Source organism: Syngnathus leptorhynchus, chromosome 2, assembly GCF_054491065.1.
Source record: "Syngnathus leptorhynchus isolate UIUO chromosome 2, UIUO_Slep, whole genome shotgun sequence".
Classification (NCBI taxonomy): Eukaryota; Metazoa; Chordata; class Actinopteri; order Syngnathiformes; family Syngnathidae; genus Syngnathus; species Syngnathus leptorhynchus.
Window position 1 is genome coordinate 14,557,215 of NC_141196.1, and position 15,837 is coordinate 14,573,051.

A 15,837-nucleotide genomic window follows, 5' to 3' on the forward strand; every position below is an offset into this window, starting at 1 on the left:
CTTCCTAGTCTCCTCGGTGTTCTGCATCATCCTGTGGTGCGATGTTGGGTGAGTGGGTGACATGCTCCCCCCCGCCGGCCCCCACCGCACTTGTCCACCGAGCAGCAGGACTGCAGCAGAAGAGGAACGACGCTTCACGCGAGCATTTCAACTATGCAAGTTGGGTGAGTTGCAGTGAGCCACGCCGGACATGTGAATCCTGCTATGGAGGAGCCGTTCGGTCAAAATGAGCGTGAGCACTGACAATGTCACGACTTTATGGGGAAATGAAAGCTCCGGGGGCAACCACACAGAACCCGCCGAAGTGGAGCTCAGCCGGGCCATCCCGCTTGGCTTGGTGCTTGGGGCTTTCATCGTGTTCGCCATCGCGGGCAACATCCTCGTCATCCTCTCGGTGGTGTGCAACAGGCACCTGCGCACCCCGACCAACTACTTCATCATCAACTTGGCGATTGCCGACCTGCTGCTGGGCACCACGGTGCTGCCGGTGTCGGCCACCCTGGAGATCCTCGACTACTGGGTGTTCGGGAGGATCTTTTGTGACATTTGGGCGGCGGTGGATGTGCTGTGTTGCACCGCGTCCATCATGAGCCTGTGCGTCATTTCCATCGACCGCTACATCGGCGTGAGTCACCCGCTCCAGTACCCGGGCATCGTGACGGAAAAGCGGGCACTGCTGGCCATGCTCGGGGTGTGGGTGTTGTCCGTGGTCATCTCCATCGGACCCCTGTTCGGCTGGAAGCAGCCGCCCTCGCCGGACGACACCGTGTGCCCCATCACCGAAGAGCCCTTTTACGCACTGTTCTCCTCCCTCGGCTCCTTCTACATTCCTCTGGTGGTTATTCTGGCCATGTACTGCCGGGTGTATATCGTGGCCAAACGCACCACCAAGAATTTGGAGGCCGGGGTCATGCGCGAAAGGATGAACTCCGGAGAGCTCACCTTGAGGGTCCACAAGGGATCTCAGGTGCACGACGAGCCGGCAGCTTGCGTCGGCAAGGGCCGCGGACATCAAGCCAGAAGCTCCCTCGCGGTCAAACTGCTCAAGTTCTCTCGGGAGAAGAAGGCAGCCAAAACTTTGGGAGTTGTGGTGGGCATGTTTACACTTTGTTGGCTGCCCTTTTTCCTTGCCCTGCCCATAGGTAAGTTATTGTCGTCAAACTTACTTGCTTGCTTTTTTTTTTTTCTCTGCCGATTATGCCAAGACTGCAGCAACCATACAATAACCTTGCTTTTTATTTATTTTTTTGCCTCATCTTTATGTGTGCCTCATCGGGCAAAAATAACGTGAAACTTTTTTACGTGCACGTCTAAGTTCTTTGACGTGTGTGTGTGCGTGCGTGCGTGCGTGCGTGCGTGCGTGCGTGTTTTCGTTTATAGTGTATGCGCGTGCGTGTTTGCGTGGATTTGATGGGATGAGAAAGTATTTTTTTTTTTAGATTGATGAGGGCTTTGGGTTATGTGTGAGAGGTTGGCACAAGAAAACGTTTTGGTGAGCATGAGATTTATTGTTGAGTGTGAGCAGTGTTGGAGTGAATGTGAGAGGTTTTTAGTAAAATACTATTTCTAATTAAAGTTAAAAAGAGCGTGCATTCATGGTTTTTTGGAGGTTTCTGTGTGTGAATGTGGTTTTTTTTGTCAGAGTGATATGTTCTTTAATCGGTGTGAGTTTTACTTCTGGGTGTGAGAGCTTGTTGGAAAAGTTTGTGAGGGTGTGAGATAGGCTTTTTGGTGCAAGTGTGAGTTTTTTCTGAGAGTGCAATGGTTTATTTTGCTGCGAATGAGAGTTTTTTGTATGGGCCTGATTTTTTTGGGGGGGGGTGAGGTTCGCTTTGGTGTACCACCACTGCAGCAATTTGAAATTGTTGCAATGAGCAGTATAATGAGTACAGCTAAGAGATTCCCTTGTTTTATTACATTCCCACTTTGCAAGATTCTTCATTCACAGGAGTTTGACAATTTTTTACAGTTTACTTAAGTCAACACTTACTTACTCCCTGAGCCTTTTAGTAGCGGGAATTCAGAAAATGCGAGGAAATAACTCGGGCAGTCTGCCATGTGGACTCCCACTGGTTAAATCAAACAGATGCACTTTTGAACAAAGCTCTCTGATGCTCCTGACAATGAAGTGTCCAGAAATCCATGATGTCTAAAAGGTCTTGTAAAATATTTGACAACATTTTAAGTATGAATATCTGACTATCAGTTCATCCATCCTTCTCAGTCGAATGAAAGTAATGTAGAAAAATACAATGAATTTATGAAAATGTGTATAGCTTATAGAACAAATTTCACAAAGCTTCCCAACTGATCAACATGCCCACTGCCTATAACACCATTTCTTTTGTGAATGTCCAAAAGGGCTTTCCAGTTGGTATAATTTTTAAAGTATGACGTTTCTCAAAAACACATTTTACACACTTCTGTGTTTGACCGTATTCTAACACACAAATGTATTTCCATTACTAGTGAATATTGTTCTTCACTAAATTAAAATTCAACTAACATCAAACGTACGCATTGTCCAATAATAAACTTGGTTTTAACACATTTCATTGTTTGAGAACATTTGAGCAAGAATATGTAAGACTATGAAATGATGAAAAATTATACTGTACACTGAAAACTTTTGGCACTTTAGTGGCTCGGGAATCAAACAACTCAGAACCGCAACTAGTATTATAAGGTTTAGCAATTTAAAACATTTTACATATGAATAAATATTATCATGACGTTTTTTTTGAAACTTTCTAATTTCACATCCCAAAAGCTGAGATTTCCCAATAAACTTTATATTTACTCTATTAAGCTTAGCCGACTGTATTTGGCTAAAAATACAAGTTGACAAGTTCCCACACTGCATCCAAGGCAAACAGTAAAATATGAGAGCACTGATATGGTGGACACAGGGCATTTTTAGCCAATGTCAGCTAATATGCACCTTCACTGTTTATTTCAATTCAATTATTTCAATTGATATTTCACTATGACCAAGTGGACATGTTAAGATTGACAGCCTCCTAATATAACGTAAATGATGAGAGATATTGACATACGCCTGCTTTGAGAGCAAGTACGTGCACAAGTAAGACATTTACAAAATTTCTCAATGTGTCATCTTATAGCTTATTGCCACTTGTGTCAGTTTTAGCTATATTCATTCATTCAACAAGTACAAGTCGATGTAAATGTTTGCCAGGAGATGAATCGTGCATTTGTGCGCATTCTACAAAATCAGGGTCAAAAGCATTCCAAGGCTGAAGATTATGTAAGATCAGGTCATTGACCGAATGTCGCACTGTATTCTAATGGTAAATGTGCAAACTGCATCAGTGTGTGTTTTCCTCAAATTTGAGAAAACAGTATCCCACAGCAGGGATTGCTTAGCCTTTATTTACTGTCAGAAGCTAAAAGTAAGAGACAATTACTCGAGTTGTTATTTAAAGATGGAAGAGACTTTGCGGAGGAACAAGTGGGTGCTGTTTGTGCAACAAGCTGACGGACCAACTGCCCAAAAAAACGTCTGAGGGCATTTCTGAGTACCATCTCTGGCAGAGCATACTGATTCAGTGCGATGGGACATCAAGCGACTTGACATCGTGACCACTTAACTTGCATGAAACTAAGCTTTACAACAACAAAAAATGTAGCTCATTCAGATGTTGTGATGTTCATGGTACAGAAATGTTTCATTTCAAATAAAACTATGAAGAAAAATGGATCAAATGTGTGTGTAGCTATATCGGTAGATAGATTTAATGTACTCCAGACAACTGTGTTTCTTTTTTCTACTTTACTGAGCTGTTAATATCAATCTTGAACTTTTAGACACTAGAAGTCAAAAGTAGCCCATTATCACATTTTGAATCAGTGCAATGTTTTTTTTACACCTACTATAAGCTATGGCAAAACGTGTTGTGCAAATGTTAGTAAAAAAAAAAGATTTTTAAGAGAGTGCTATTCAAGGAAGGTTTCCTCAAACGAGACGCACCCATTTAGCTTCAAATTCAGCTTCAGACGGACAGATCAAATTGCAGAAAAACTAACCGAACAGAAAGACAAGACAAAACGACGAGAAACAAGACGGCAGATGAGACTACAGACGAGAACAATCCGAAAGGGGAGTGAGAGGCAGACAGGACTTAAATACACGACAGGTAACGAGAGGCAGGTGAATGTGAGTACATAGATTGGGAGGTGACACAGGAGGGGAGGGGCGACGCCAACAGAAACCATGGCAAACATATACACATAAGCCCTTCACACTAATAAAACGACTGGGAACGAGTCGTGACATCATTGCTGTAACAAAGGCAATTAATGCTACAAAACGAGAACACGTGAAAATCAAGAAAACATGACTTTGTTCTAATTCACAAGAATTCAACCACAGATAAGTCTTTCCATCATCAAAATTCATCAAATTTACATCAAACACCGCATGGCACAATAATCGGCGCGTTATCACTGTAAGACAAATGCAAAAACAGTTTAGTTAATTCCCCTCCAACTGGAAAAAAAAACAACCTCTACTAATAAATTGTAGAGGGTTCTTGTGCGTCTGCACAAGAAGGATATTTCTTTATTTTCTTTCAATGAGCTGTGTCATACTCATTAGCGGTAGAAGAATCATTAGTCCTCAGGGGATACATGTGTTACTTCACGGCACATCATGCCCGCAGCTCTTTAACACCCCAAACAGGCACTAATGTCCTGTGAAAGGCTTGCATTTAATGGTGCAAGCAGCGCGCTTCCAAATGTGTCAGAAACAATTGAATGTGTGAATCCATTTTATCTGTGCAAAAGCATTTTTAGAAGAAATATTCTTTGCATGTTGCTGTGTGTGACAAGGATTATAGGAAGTGTGTATAGAAGCAAAGCGAAAAGATGTGTTACAAAGCAGTGGAGAGTAAAATTGGCCACGGGTCATGGGGCTGCACGCTTGATAAAACAGGTTACTGGGATGTTAAAACCAATTTTCCATAAATGTCATCATGTTGATGTTTTTGGAAAGCAGCCTGGAAGAGCAAAACGAGTTCTGTCCCTTTAGATTAGGATGGATTATTTGTAATTAGGGCATGCTTATGAAACAGCTTCCAAGTTCAGTACAAGCAGCTTTGGATGTACACTGCCCATTAAAACTATTCATCCTTCTTCAATCTGTTTTCAAATTTCTTCTCTTACAGCTGTATGCTTTTTGTGCTACTTATTGTTTACTATGGTTATGTCAAGAGGCCCTTATTTATTATTTCATCAATATTGATATATGGTTGTACCATATCAAAATTTAAGAAAAGTAAAGTGCACTGTATAATGGCCATTCTCACTGGGTCAACCAGTTCTGTCATGATGTAGTAGTTTTTTGAAAAGAAAAAATATAGATCAATTGTGCTACAAGAAGACTAATAATTATATAGGAGTGATACAACCTATAGGAAAAAGAAAAAAATTAAGAAACAATTTTATAGAAATTTATAAATGTATTGCTTGCAAGAGTACACCTAGGGCTCTTTTTTCCTAGACAGTGCAGCTAGACTCAAGATGGTGCATCCTAATTTTCGTTCCAGCTGTTTGGAAAGTTCATCACATTGCACAACGGGCTTTCCGAAAAGTCATTCAAACTTTACGCCTGCTGGAACGCCGTCTGGAGGCTCGCTAAGGTTTAAGTGGGTATCGCCGTGTAAGAAGGCTGAGTTTGTATTCGATATGATAGTGGATAGGTTGCTATTTGAAGGTCTGAAGAACAGTTGTTTTTTGTTGTTGTTTTTTTAAATGACATTTCATTGACCCGCAAGCTATCTCGAATACCCTGGGTCTGAATTTGAGAGTCACTCCATTTGGAAGAGTGGGGATCATAATAATGACATCAGTGAAATCTGATGGGGCACAAGAGCCAACACAGTGCAACACTCCTAAAGTTGAGAAATTTGTAAAGTCACAAAGTTTGACCCATCAAAGGAATAACCCATTTCCATGCCCAGCGCAAGTCTGATGCAAAGTCTAATCGAACTGTGTGCATGAGTGGACTTGGCTTTTTAAAAATATATTTGCACAGGGAGAATTTATTTGTTTGTTTTGTTCATTTGTTTGTTTGCCTATTTGTTTGATCATTTGTTGATTTTCAAAAGATGGACAAGAACCAACAAGAAGAACTATAAATGAGAGCAACTTTACACAAAGGAATTCATATTGAGTAAGCTGACATAAATGATAACTGGCATCACCATACACATAGCAATAATATTTGCTATTGCACAGTAACATTACAGTAAATGCTTGACTCGAGAGAGGTGCGCCAAAAATGCTTTATACAAAAAAATGAACAACTAACACTTTATGTGTAGTCCCCAATTAATTTGACTTATGTTAAAATTAATCATTGCCATAGGAGCTCCTCTACTGAGGTCAAGTATTCATTTTCATTTGATAGTAAAATTGCAACGCAATTACCCAGACAGTTATTTTATGAAGTTTGTAACAGCTTAAATGAAAGAACTCATTACATTTGGGGCCTGAGCCAGACATTTTTATTCACTACACAGTAAATCCAACAAACACTTTGGCAGAGGTCTGCATTTACTCATTGTAAATGGAGAGCACTATGAAGCCAGAACACAGTGACTTTGGTACATTTCTCAGATCAAATTTGAAATTTGCAGAACAGCAGGTGTTTCTCAAACCAATTTGTACAAATTGAAAAATATCATAAGTACCCTGCAAAACCCATTTTTCTTCTCAAAATCCTTACAAATCCTTCTCAAAAGTAAATAAACATGTCAGTGCTATCAGAGTGAGAAGTCAAAATGCTTAGTCATAGTGTCCTCTGGATGTATGTTGTGGTCCAATCTTCTGTTTAAGTTTTGATGACAAAGCTGTGATTGTTTTATTTGTACTTTGCCTTAAAGTTAGCAACAAACCACTTTTGTCAAAATGGATGGGCTCCTCAGTTCAAATTGTTTCATTGGCACCAAAATATTACCAGATGGAGCATAATGTGTGAGTTTTTCAGAGAAAAAAAACTGAGGCTAGGTTATCCCCCCAAAAATATCCAAGAATAGGCAAATTCTTGAATGCCAAACCTTGACTATGTGGTGGTTCACTGAACTGTATATTTGCACCTTCTGTTATCTAGTGGAAGAGCATTGTTCTGCATGTTATACATGTAGTCAATACATTTTCAGGCCAATTAAGGAAACATTTCCTGTTTCTCACGTCACATTGTTGTTCTGATTCGGTGCTCTAGTGTTTGGTCCAAACAAGAATCCAGATGTCATCTATGTTACTGTCTCTGTGTCAATGCTGCCATCTATGGGCTAGGAAAAAAAGTTACATCAGTTTAACTTGGACACAGGCCCCAATTGCCCAAGACAGAATTTATGCAATGGAAGCTAGATGTAAAACATTTTGAATGTCTGCGTCAGGTGAGATACATTGCCAGCAGATGGAAATGAACACTAAATAAGGACAGATTTGTGAGGAAGATTAAATGAAGGACAATGAGGGCACACATGCACTCTAACAGGATGCAGTCCATGAAATTATACCCTGTGTCTGCACACAGACACAATATTTGGAATTATTTTCTTGACACACCGCAGAGTTAGTTTTAATTGAAGTTAACTTTAACCTAAGACATTCCAGAAAAACGATATAATGTTCAAAGCATTATCCCCCCTTTTTTTTTCCATACTAAATTAAATGTCACAAACTACCAAGCAAAAAGGTCACATAAAATTGTATTTTCCATTGGAAGAACTTTTCGTTGTTCTGTCTGTACATCGCTCACATCATCGATGTACGTTCCAAAGATAGCGTGAGTTAAAGCACATGCTGTGGCATTTGTATGAAATGATCTTTTGCTCTGTGTTTTATCGCGCAGGCTCTTTCAATGTGAACCTGCGCCCACCTGACGTCCTCTTCAAGGTGATCTTCTGGTTGGGCTACTTCAACAGCTGCCTAAATCCCATCATCTACCCTTGCTATAACCGTGAGTTTAAACTGGCCTTCATTCGCATCCTGCGGTGCCAGTGTCATCAGCGCAAACGTCCCAGGTGGAGTTCATATAATTACCGTTCCTCAACGTTCAGCTCCTCCGGACATTCACGCAAAGGCTCCAATGATCAACCCCCCGGCTGCTTGAACGGCAGTCAGCATACTTTGCCGTCCTCGGCCAGCCCGAGCCCCAGCTACCTCGGCAAGGGTCTACCACCGTGTCCCGAGGGCGAGGCATTGTACACCTGGACTACAACTCCCTCTCCCAATGTACTGCCTGGCAGCAACACAGATTGCCAACAAGGTTGTCTCATCACAGCTGTTAAGGGAGGAGAAGTCGGGGAAGAGCCGACTATTGGAGTTTTTTCTTTCTCCTTTGGTAAGGAAAAACATAAGGGAGGAGTTGAAAAAGATCGTACGGAGTCATCTTACAATGAGTGACTGCATCCACTGTAAATGATGTTTATTTATCTGTCTTTGAAAAGGAATGGTTTTATCTCTGGTCTACACAAGATGTTCTAGCTGCTGCGATTTGTTTACTGTATATATGGGGAGTATTGACACAATCAAGGACACGAGACACGAGAGGAGGCTCGAGAAAGTTAAAAAATAATCGGTTACAAGTTCCACTTCTTATTTGTCAAGCCTAAATGTGACCTGACTGATGTACAGTAAAATGTGGAGAAATGTATTCATTTCAGGCTTTTGATTTGTTCATGTAATGTTGTGGAGTTCAAATATAACATGGTTTGTGCAATTGTGTACCTCATTCAAACAATCGTTGTAAGAAACACGATACAACTCTGCGAACGACAACCACATTAATACTATTACTAGTACAGGCTGTCACTGTGTGTCATAGATATGACCATAGGTGTATACAACACACCCTTTTTGAGTTGCGTATCCATGGCAACGCTAAACTAGGAGGGGCAAAGACAGCCAAGCATTGCACTCCTTGTGTGAACGAAAAGAAAAGCAAATATGCTCCACTAAAACTTGTGACAAAACCTTTCAATAATCAGACTGAAAACAAAGAGTAGTAACATTTTTTTAGCAAAGTATTATACAGTAATCCCTCCTACTTCGCGGGGGTTACGTTCCAGACCCACCCGCGAAATGGGAATTTCCGCGAAATAGAAACTAGATTTTTTTGAAGTATGAGCCATAATTTTAACACTTCAGAACACTTAAACTGCTTTCTAAAACAGGATATTCTATTTTTATCGCTGACATCAACCAGCTCGCTGCAAGGGGACTTTCATATCAATGGACTGTGCGCTCCGCATTCATGCCTTAGCGACGAGACTAACAGTGTATCGCTATGTCCAGATGAAGGCCACCGCCGGTGGAGAGAACGCCCTGAAGTCACATGTGACGATAAAGTATACTGTACTGACTCTTTAATTTATTCATTTCAAAACAAGAAAACGACTTTTAAACGTAAGCTATCATTATTAAAGGAAAATGAAGAAACTCAAGTGGCCGCGAAACCTCGTGAAATGATGAAATTTCTGCGATAAAATCATTAATTTACGCATTTTTGAAAACCCGCGATACAGCGAAGCCGCGATAGTTGAAGCCGCGAAGTAGGAGGGATTACTGTATATCTAAAATGCTAATTTTATGATTGACCTCAATTCTTGTCAGTCTGTTATTTACTTGTTTTAAGAAACATTACCAACTCAAATTTCCCCGTGTGGACGTGGCAGGACAGTGGAACAAATGATTCGTAGTTCAAATGTCAGATCAGACCATCCTGTCTGGGGTTTGTACGGTATGTTCATGACATGAATGTGTGTCACTAAGGCGTTCACAAAAAACAATACTGTAATGTCTTTTATAGTTTAAGGTTGTGAGAAACACCTAAAATGACTCATATGATGTCTCACAGATATATATTTCGAAGTATTATTATCATAATCAAAGGAACATTGCAGAAAGCAATGGAATTTGTGATTGATCTGGTTTCTCCTTTTGTATGGAGTAATCCTGTGCTTAATAATAAAGCAGAAAGTGTCATATCAAGCCAAACAGGAGTGACGGAAAGTGGTGGCAGTTCGTGGTGTACCTAACCTCTCACCAAACTGGCATAGATTCCTTCACACACACAACCCTAAAGAGAACAAGCCCTAGAGAACATGGAACATATATTTAGGTACCATCTTGATACATTTACTTTACACTAAGTCAAAATACTATGCCTTCACCAAGTAGGTCCATAATAACAAAAGCATTAATAATAGATGGGAAATTATTAACAATATATGACTAAGAATTTTGGGGTATTTCAAGATTCACCCAAACACCAAAAGGAGAATGTTTTTGCCGTAACCTGTCAGGACTGCTTAAAGTTCCCGACATGACGAGGACTCTTTTGCATTTTTAAGATCTCCTCATTCCCACCCGTAAGGTACAACAGTATGAACTCTATACACCAACCATGTACCATGTAGCACCTGGACACATTTTTGTGTCTTCTGCAGGCTCCTATGCAAAAGTAATCAAGTTTCAAGATAAACGAATGCAATTAGGGTACTTACGTGAGGTTAAAAATGAAATTAATTGTAATTAGTAATCTGATGAATGGCATAAGGATTGGTGTTGGGATGTGACCAAATATCTCCACTGGGCAGCTCTGTGGTGTGTTCAGCACCCCGTGCCATCATTTCCGAGGTCAGCGTAGCGGGAGCGAGCATGTCCCTCATGTGGTACGACTGAGTGAGGCGACGAAACGACGAGGCATCTGAGAGCGAAAGTTCATCATTATCATAGAGGTCTTCCGTGAGGTCCTTGTGCTCTCTGCTCGATGCTTTCAGTTCATCGTGCAAATCTGACACAAGTTCCTTTACGTCTTTCACCAATGTGGAGCGTACTCCAAAGAGACAGAGCAGGAAAACCAGACCGGCACAGATCCCGGAGACGAAATACAGAGCCACTCGCTCAGGCACCCCTGAAAAGGAAAGCAAGTGTATCTCAAATTACTGTTGACTACAGTATATTTGATACACGCAACTGGAAAATTCATTCAACAAAAAAGTGTTCAAAGTGAACCACCAAAAATTGAACCCAGTTTGGTCTGACTGTTAATACCTGCTGCACCACTGGAATTTCAAATGTGTTCCGTTTTCCCCACGTGTCTTAATATTATTCAAATGACATGCTTTTGCAACATACCCCAAGGATAAAGACTTAGAGCACATTCCCAGACTTCTGGAGGTGAACATGCCTCATCAAAATGAACCACTGTGCAGCCCACACAGGGCCAATGCCTAAGGCTTTCCAGAAATCCAATAATTTGTGTATAAACAATTGAAAGGTCAGTGTTCTTTAACATAATACAATGGTGTGATAATACACATAGGATCCTCAGGAATCAATCTTAATTGTAACATTCATATAAAGACACATCAGCCTTTTATATTTGCTGTTGAATTATCATAAGGGATGGTGTGTGAGTGTGCAAGGATTACTTAATTATATTAAGTAGCGTCTTCTCAGGGTCACATCTTGATAATGAATCATTAATTTAATAATACTGTAACCCCCAGAATCTTAATAGATTAAACATTTGTTTACCTCTGTTAGAAACTTGGTGAGCAAGCCACATACAGTAAAATGTGGTGTTGAATTAGTCCCTAGTTTTTCCTAAACAGCATACTAAATCAGATACAGACAACACCACCTGATATGATAAATCAGTGCACATACCCAACATTTTTTCTACCATCTCCAGAAAGTTGGTTAGTAGCACATTTTGGGACCTGTAGGTGGGGCCAGTGTACCATCCACCTGCAGGTGAAAAGGGGCCTAGGCTCAGACGCCAAACAAAGTAACTTGTGCTACCAAAAACCTAAATGCAGCAGGGTATTAGTGGTGTAACAGTTTATACTCACCATGTGTGTAGTCTGAAATCATGAAAGGATCTGTTATTCCTCTTCCTACGTCTTCCAAAAGATACCTGGGCACTAGATAGATAAATAATCTGTTTCGTCAAATGCTGTGAGAAAAAGGTTGGAAAACACTGATCCATAAACACTTATGTCTTGGTGGAGGTAAAGCATCATGACAAAAAGCATGCATCAAATGACAGTTGGTTTCTCACCACAAGTGTAGGACACTCGCAGGTGTTTCCTGGTGCCGGGGAAACACGGGTCCCCAAAGGTTTGAGTGTCAGCTAGCACTGAACAGTTTGCTCGAGCGTGACATCGACGAGAAACCCTCCTCAGAGCGGATGCCGACAAACACTCTGAAATGCACGATAGTAGCGCTTTCACCAGTAGTTGGTAGTTTAAGTCAAGTCTGACTATCAGAAGCATGAACCCACATTGACGACTTAAATGTCAATATTTTGTTTCAAGAAAGTTGTATTATGTTTATTCTAGACTGTATTATTTTCATTTTGTAGCATTTCTGTTATCACACCACAGATTTCCACCGTAAGAGAAGTTAAATAATGAGCTCCGGTTGGTCGACAATACTATTAACACCGCTCGGTTTGTTGCACTGCAAATGTTGCTGACCCATGTCCACCAATGAACCCCCTCCCTGAGGACAAAGGGGGCTTCCATGTAGCAGGTGTCCAAAGGTGGCTGAGTAGATGGCCAGTACGGTGTCATTCTTACACGCCAGCCTCAAGCGTTCATTCTCGCACACCAGTCTCGTGCGGTGGTGCACTGAAATTACAAAAAGACACCCAGATTTCACATCAAATAATTTATACTATTATTTGTGTATTTGAAACAATCACATTGCTTTAAGTTTGCTTAACTTAATGCGAATAAATGTGCAAAATGCCAAGCAATGGCATCAGTGTAACAGTGTTATAAGCCTTTAAGAAACATATTTAAACACAAATGATGGGGACACACATATAGTAAGACATAACAATACTCACAGGCATATATTCTTTATCCTCTGTGAAAAAGTGTCTCATACTGCAGCAGTTGTGATTTTCCCCACAAACTTGTATATATGTATCGGTATTATAGCGCCCCCAGGTGGCCAAGGTGTGCGCACAATGAGGAGCATCACATTGATTAACTTAATGCAGGAATATTTCTAAAGGTTTTTGTGTTTGCCAACTCGCCAGACAACGTTCCACTCATCCTCTCCATTTTCCACTTACCTGGTCTGCACTTGTAGTACACTAAAAGGTACTTGCTGGTGAATGGGCAGGGGTCATCCCCAAACACGGGGCCAAGCACAGGAATTGAACAGGACCGCTCATCCTGACACTCTGCCAACACTTTCTACATCAAAAACCACAAAACAAAATACAATCATTTTCCCATAACAGCTAATGTACCACAACATTCACCTTGATAGCGACCGGAGAAGAACAGTCTGCGTCCTCGGTTAGATTTGTCGTCTGGCTGGGACACAAATAGTGTTGAGGAACGCGGCGTCCAAAGAAGGCTGATAAGACGGCCACAGACGTCCTGGCAGGACACTCAATGGTGAGTGTGTTGCCTTCGCAAGCATGGGCTGTGTGGTTCTTCAGAACACTGTGGAGATACACTAAATACAGAATGTTGTATGACATAAGTACAGAATGTTTGTGCTTACTTCAGTAAAAAAGATATTTGGGTTTTACTTAGGTTTGTGTCTATTACGACATGAATTTATAGCATGAATCAGTTATTTAGTATGAAAAACCAAAACACAATTTTTAAATCCCAGTCGCCAAATGGGTGGAGGTGTGTTACTGGGTGGAGCACTGAGATTTATTGGACCACACATGTAAGCGTGTGCGAGAAGTTGTGCGTGCATGTGTGCGTGCATGTGTTCGTGTGTGTGTGTGTGTGTGTGTGTGTGTGTGTGTGTGTGTGTGTGTGTGTGTGTGTGTGTGTATTTTGGGTTGTACCAGGCACGAATTAACAATGAACTATTATTAGGCATTCTACAGCATGCAAACACACACACACACAAACACACAATACAACTTCTTCCACAAATAGACATATCACACCAATGCTCACAATACAATCACAAAAAAAAGTAGGCTACAATTGTATTACTTTGGGAGAGCAAAGTCCAAATTCATCTCTAGTGTTTAAACTATACTCCTTTGTAAGTTACTGATTAAACTTTCATCCACATTTTATGCTTGTGTGTTAAATTGGGGTGTGCAAGTGTGTGTGTGAAAATATGACTAAATGAAATGAGAATGATGATCATATGTAGAATGAGTGTATATTATATAAACTAAAAATGTCTGACCCCATATGACTGTTGCGTGGCCACTTGTATACTAATTTATGGTGCATTGGGAGGTTTCTGCAAAATGGAATTTAAAAATAACAATAACAAAGCCTAAATATTATATCAAAGGATAAGAAAAAAAGGGGCCAGTCACAAAAATTCCATCCCCAATCAGTTTTGCAATGTTATAACAAAAAAAATAACAGGTTAACTCTGATTCTGCTTATCCCTGCATAAATTACATCCATTTTTTTCTTTCAACTTGTGAAACAATATATGGCCATAAGAGTACTTACAAGAGAAATCAGGGGCTGAATAAGCAGTGTTGATCCTCAAAGCCAACAAACAGAGAAACCAGCCGAACCTCCTCAGCGCTGTCATTGTGCTCTCTTTTGTTGTAATCTCGTCTTGCATTTCTGTTAATGGCCCTGCAGAGAGATCAGTGGGTCAATGACGCCATTGTTTTTTTCGTAAGGTCACTTTTAACGGAGAATTTAGCATTAGGAATGAAAACTTGCAACATATACAGCCACAACTCCTGATTATTCTTTATGGATTAACAGAAGTGATGAGATACTATGCTTCTATAATCACCTTAGATATGTTAAGATAATAAATTAAGATGAGATAAAGATAATAAATTACCTAAACAGCTCAGTGCCTAATGCAGACACAATTTATTCCAAGCATTATCGATAGTGTTCTTTAGGATGTGCTGGCAACTGGAGTTTTTCTCAGTTGACTTTGAGTGAGAGATGTAATTATTCGTCCGTTGTTGCTCTCGTACACTTTTGTTGTTCGTTGTCATGGTGCTAATTCTGTTATTTGTTAGACAATTTAGTTTTATCTTAGGTGCAGGATTTATTTTTTTCTTCATGGTAAAAATCCAGTTTCTCTTGTTGCCAACATAGAAGGTTCTGTTCGCCGAGATAAGGCATTTTTTTTCAGGATGTTACTTCCAGTTGCTGTGTGTGCGCAGCAGAGATATGTGTGTGCCTCTGAACCAGAGAGCGCCTTCCTATCATTTGGTCTATGAGAGAGAAAGGGGCGGGAGTGAAAGGTCATTTGGCGAGCTCCCGTATTTCCCGTTTCTCCGCTGTTTCCAGGAAGACTCTGGAAATTCCGACTGGCTGAATATCCTTACAGCAGTGCCAAAATCAGCACTTTTCGTTTACAATTTGAATATTTGTTTTGCTTTTCTTCCTCAAGCACGATATTGACATCATGCTATAGCATTCATTTCAATAGAATCATTTGTCACACAGTCACTAATAAACACTCCCTGCATGGCAGCAGAGTAGGCAACATAATGATGGCTTATCTTTTTATTCAATATTTGCAGCAAGCCCTCATTATTGGACAAGTGAATTCCATTCTCTGTTACGTAACTCATAACTTTGTTACCAAGGGTCAAATTCTAATCGTGTAGCTGTCCTAGAGCGGCATAATCCAGATAGCAGAAATCCTCCCTTCGAGTTCCGGCAATGGATCATTGATTTAAAGGATTTCTTACAAATTTCAATGTGATCTATTCTTATTTGTCATGCTGATAAAAACTCCTCAAATCATTAGTGAGGTAGATAAGCATAACTTGGTTAGCACTGGGTATTATTTAGTGTGTATTTTTTCTTCAAATTCCTT

The 15,837-nt window shown here is 40.5% G+C and overlaps 2 protein-coding genes across 2 annotated transcripts; one reads left to right on the forward strand and one right to left on the reverse strand.

Annotated features, from left to right (window-relative positions):
* Nucleotides 1-226: 226 nt before the first annotated feature.
* Nucleotides 227-9,583, forward strand: LOC147060920 (alpha-1A adrenergic receptor-like). The gene is made up of 2 exons (XM_085904590.1): nt 227-1,142; nt 7,880-9,583. Exons 1-2 carry the CDS (start codon nt 227-229, stop codon nt 8,431-8,433), a joined length of 1,470 nt encoding a protein of 489 aa, XP_085760716.1. The 3' UTR covers nt 8,434-9,583.
* Nucleotides 9,584-10,016: 433 nt separating this feature from the next.
* On the reverse strand, nt 10,017-14,610 carry LOC147060921 (protein eva-1 homolog C). Its single transcript, XM_085905938.1, has 8 exons — nt 14,493-14,610; nt 13,313-13,512; nt 13,121-13,244; nt 12,516-12,668; nt 12,098-12,241; nt 11,889-11,960; nt 11,704-11,784; nt 10,017-10,945 (listed from the first exon to the last, which is right to left on the reverse strand). Exons 1-8 carry the CDS (start codon nt 14,608-14,610, stop codon nt 10,554-10,556), a joined length of 1,284 nt encoding a protein of 427 aa, XP_085762064.1. The 3' UTR covers nt 10,017-10,553.
* Nucleotides 14,611-15,837: the final 1,227 nt, after the last annotated feature.

What these genes read in the sequence shown, in the direction of transcription:
- LOC147060920 (XM_085904590.1), top strand. Translation starts at nt 227, where the DNA reads ATGAGCGTGAGCACTGACAATGTCACGACTTTATGGGGAAATGAAAGC. An exon ending in TTTCCTTGCCCTGCCCATAG is followed by an intron (nt 1,143 to 7,879) that starts GTAAGTTATTGT and finishes TTTATCGCGCAG; the next exon opens with GCTCTTTCAATGTGAACCTG.
- LOC147060921 (XM_085905938.1), bottom strand. Translation starts at nt 14,610, where the DNA reads ATGCAAGACGAGATTACAACAAAAGAGAGCACAATGACAGCGCTGAGG. An exon ending in GTACTACAAGTGCAGACCAG is followed by an intron (nt 12,669 to 13,120) that starts GTAAGTGGAAAA and finishes TTGTAATTTCAG; the next exon opens with TGCACCACCGCACGAGACTG. An exon ending in GCGAGTGTCCTACACTTGTG is followed by an intron (nt 11,961 to 12,097) that starts GTGAGAAACCAA and finishes TTATCTATCTAG; the next exon opens with TGCCCAGGTATCTTTTGGAA.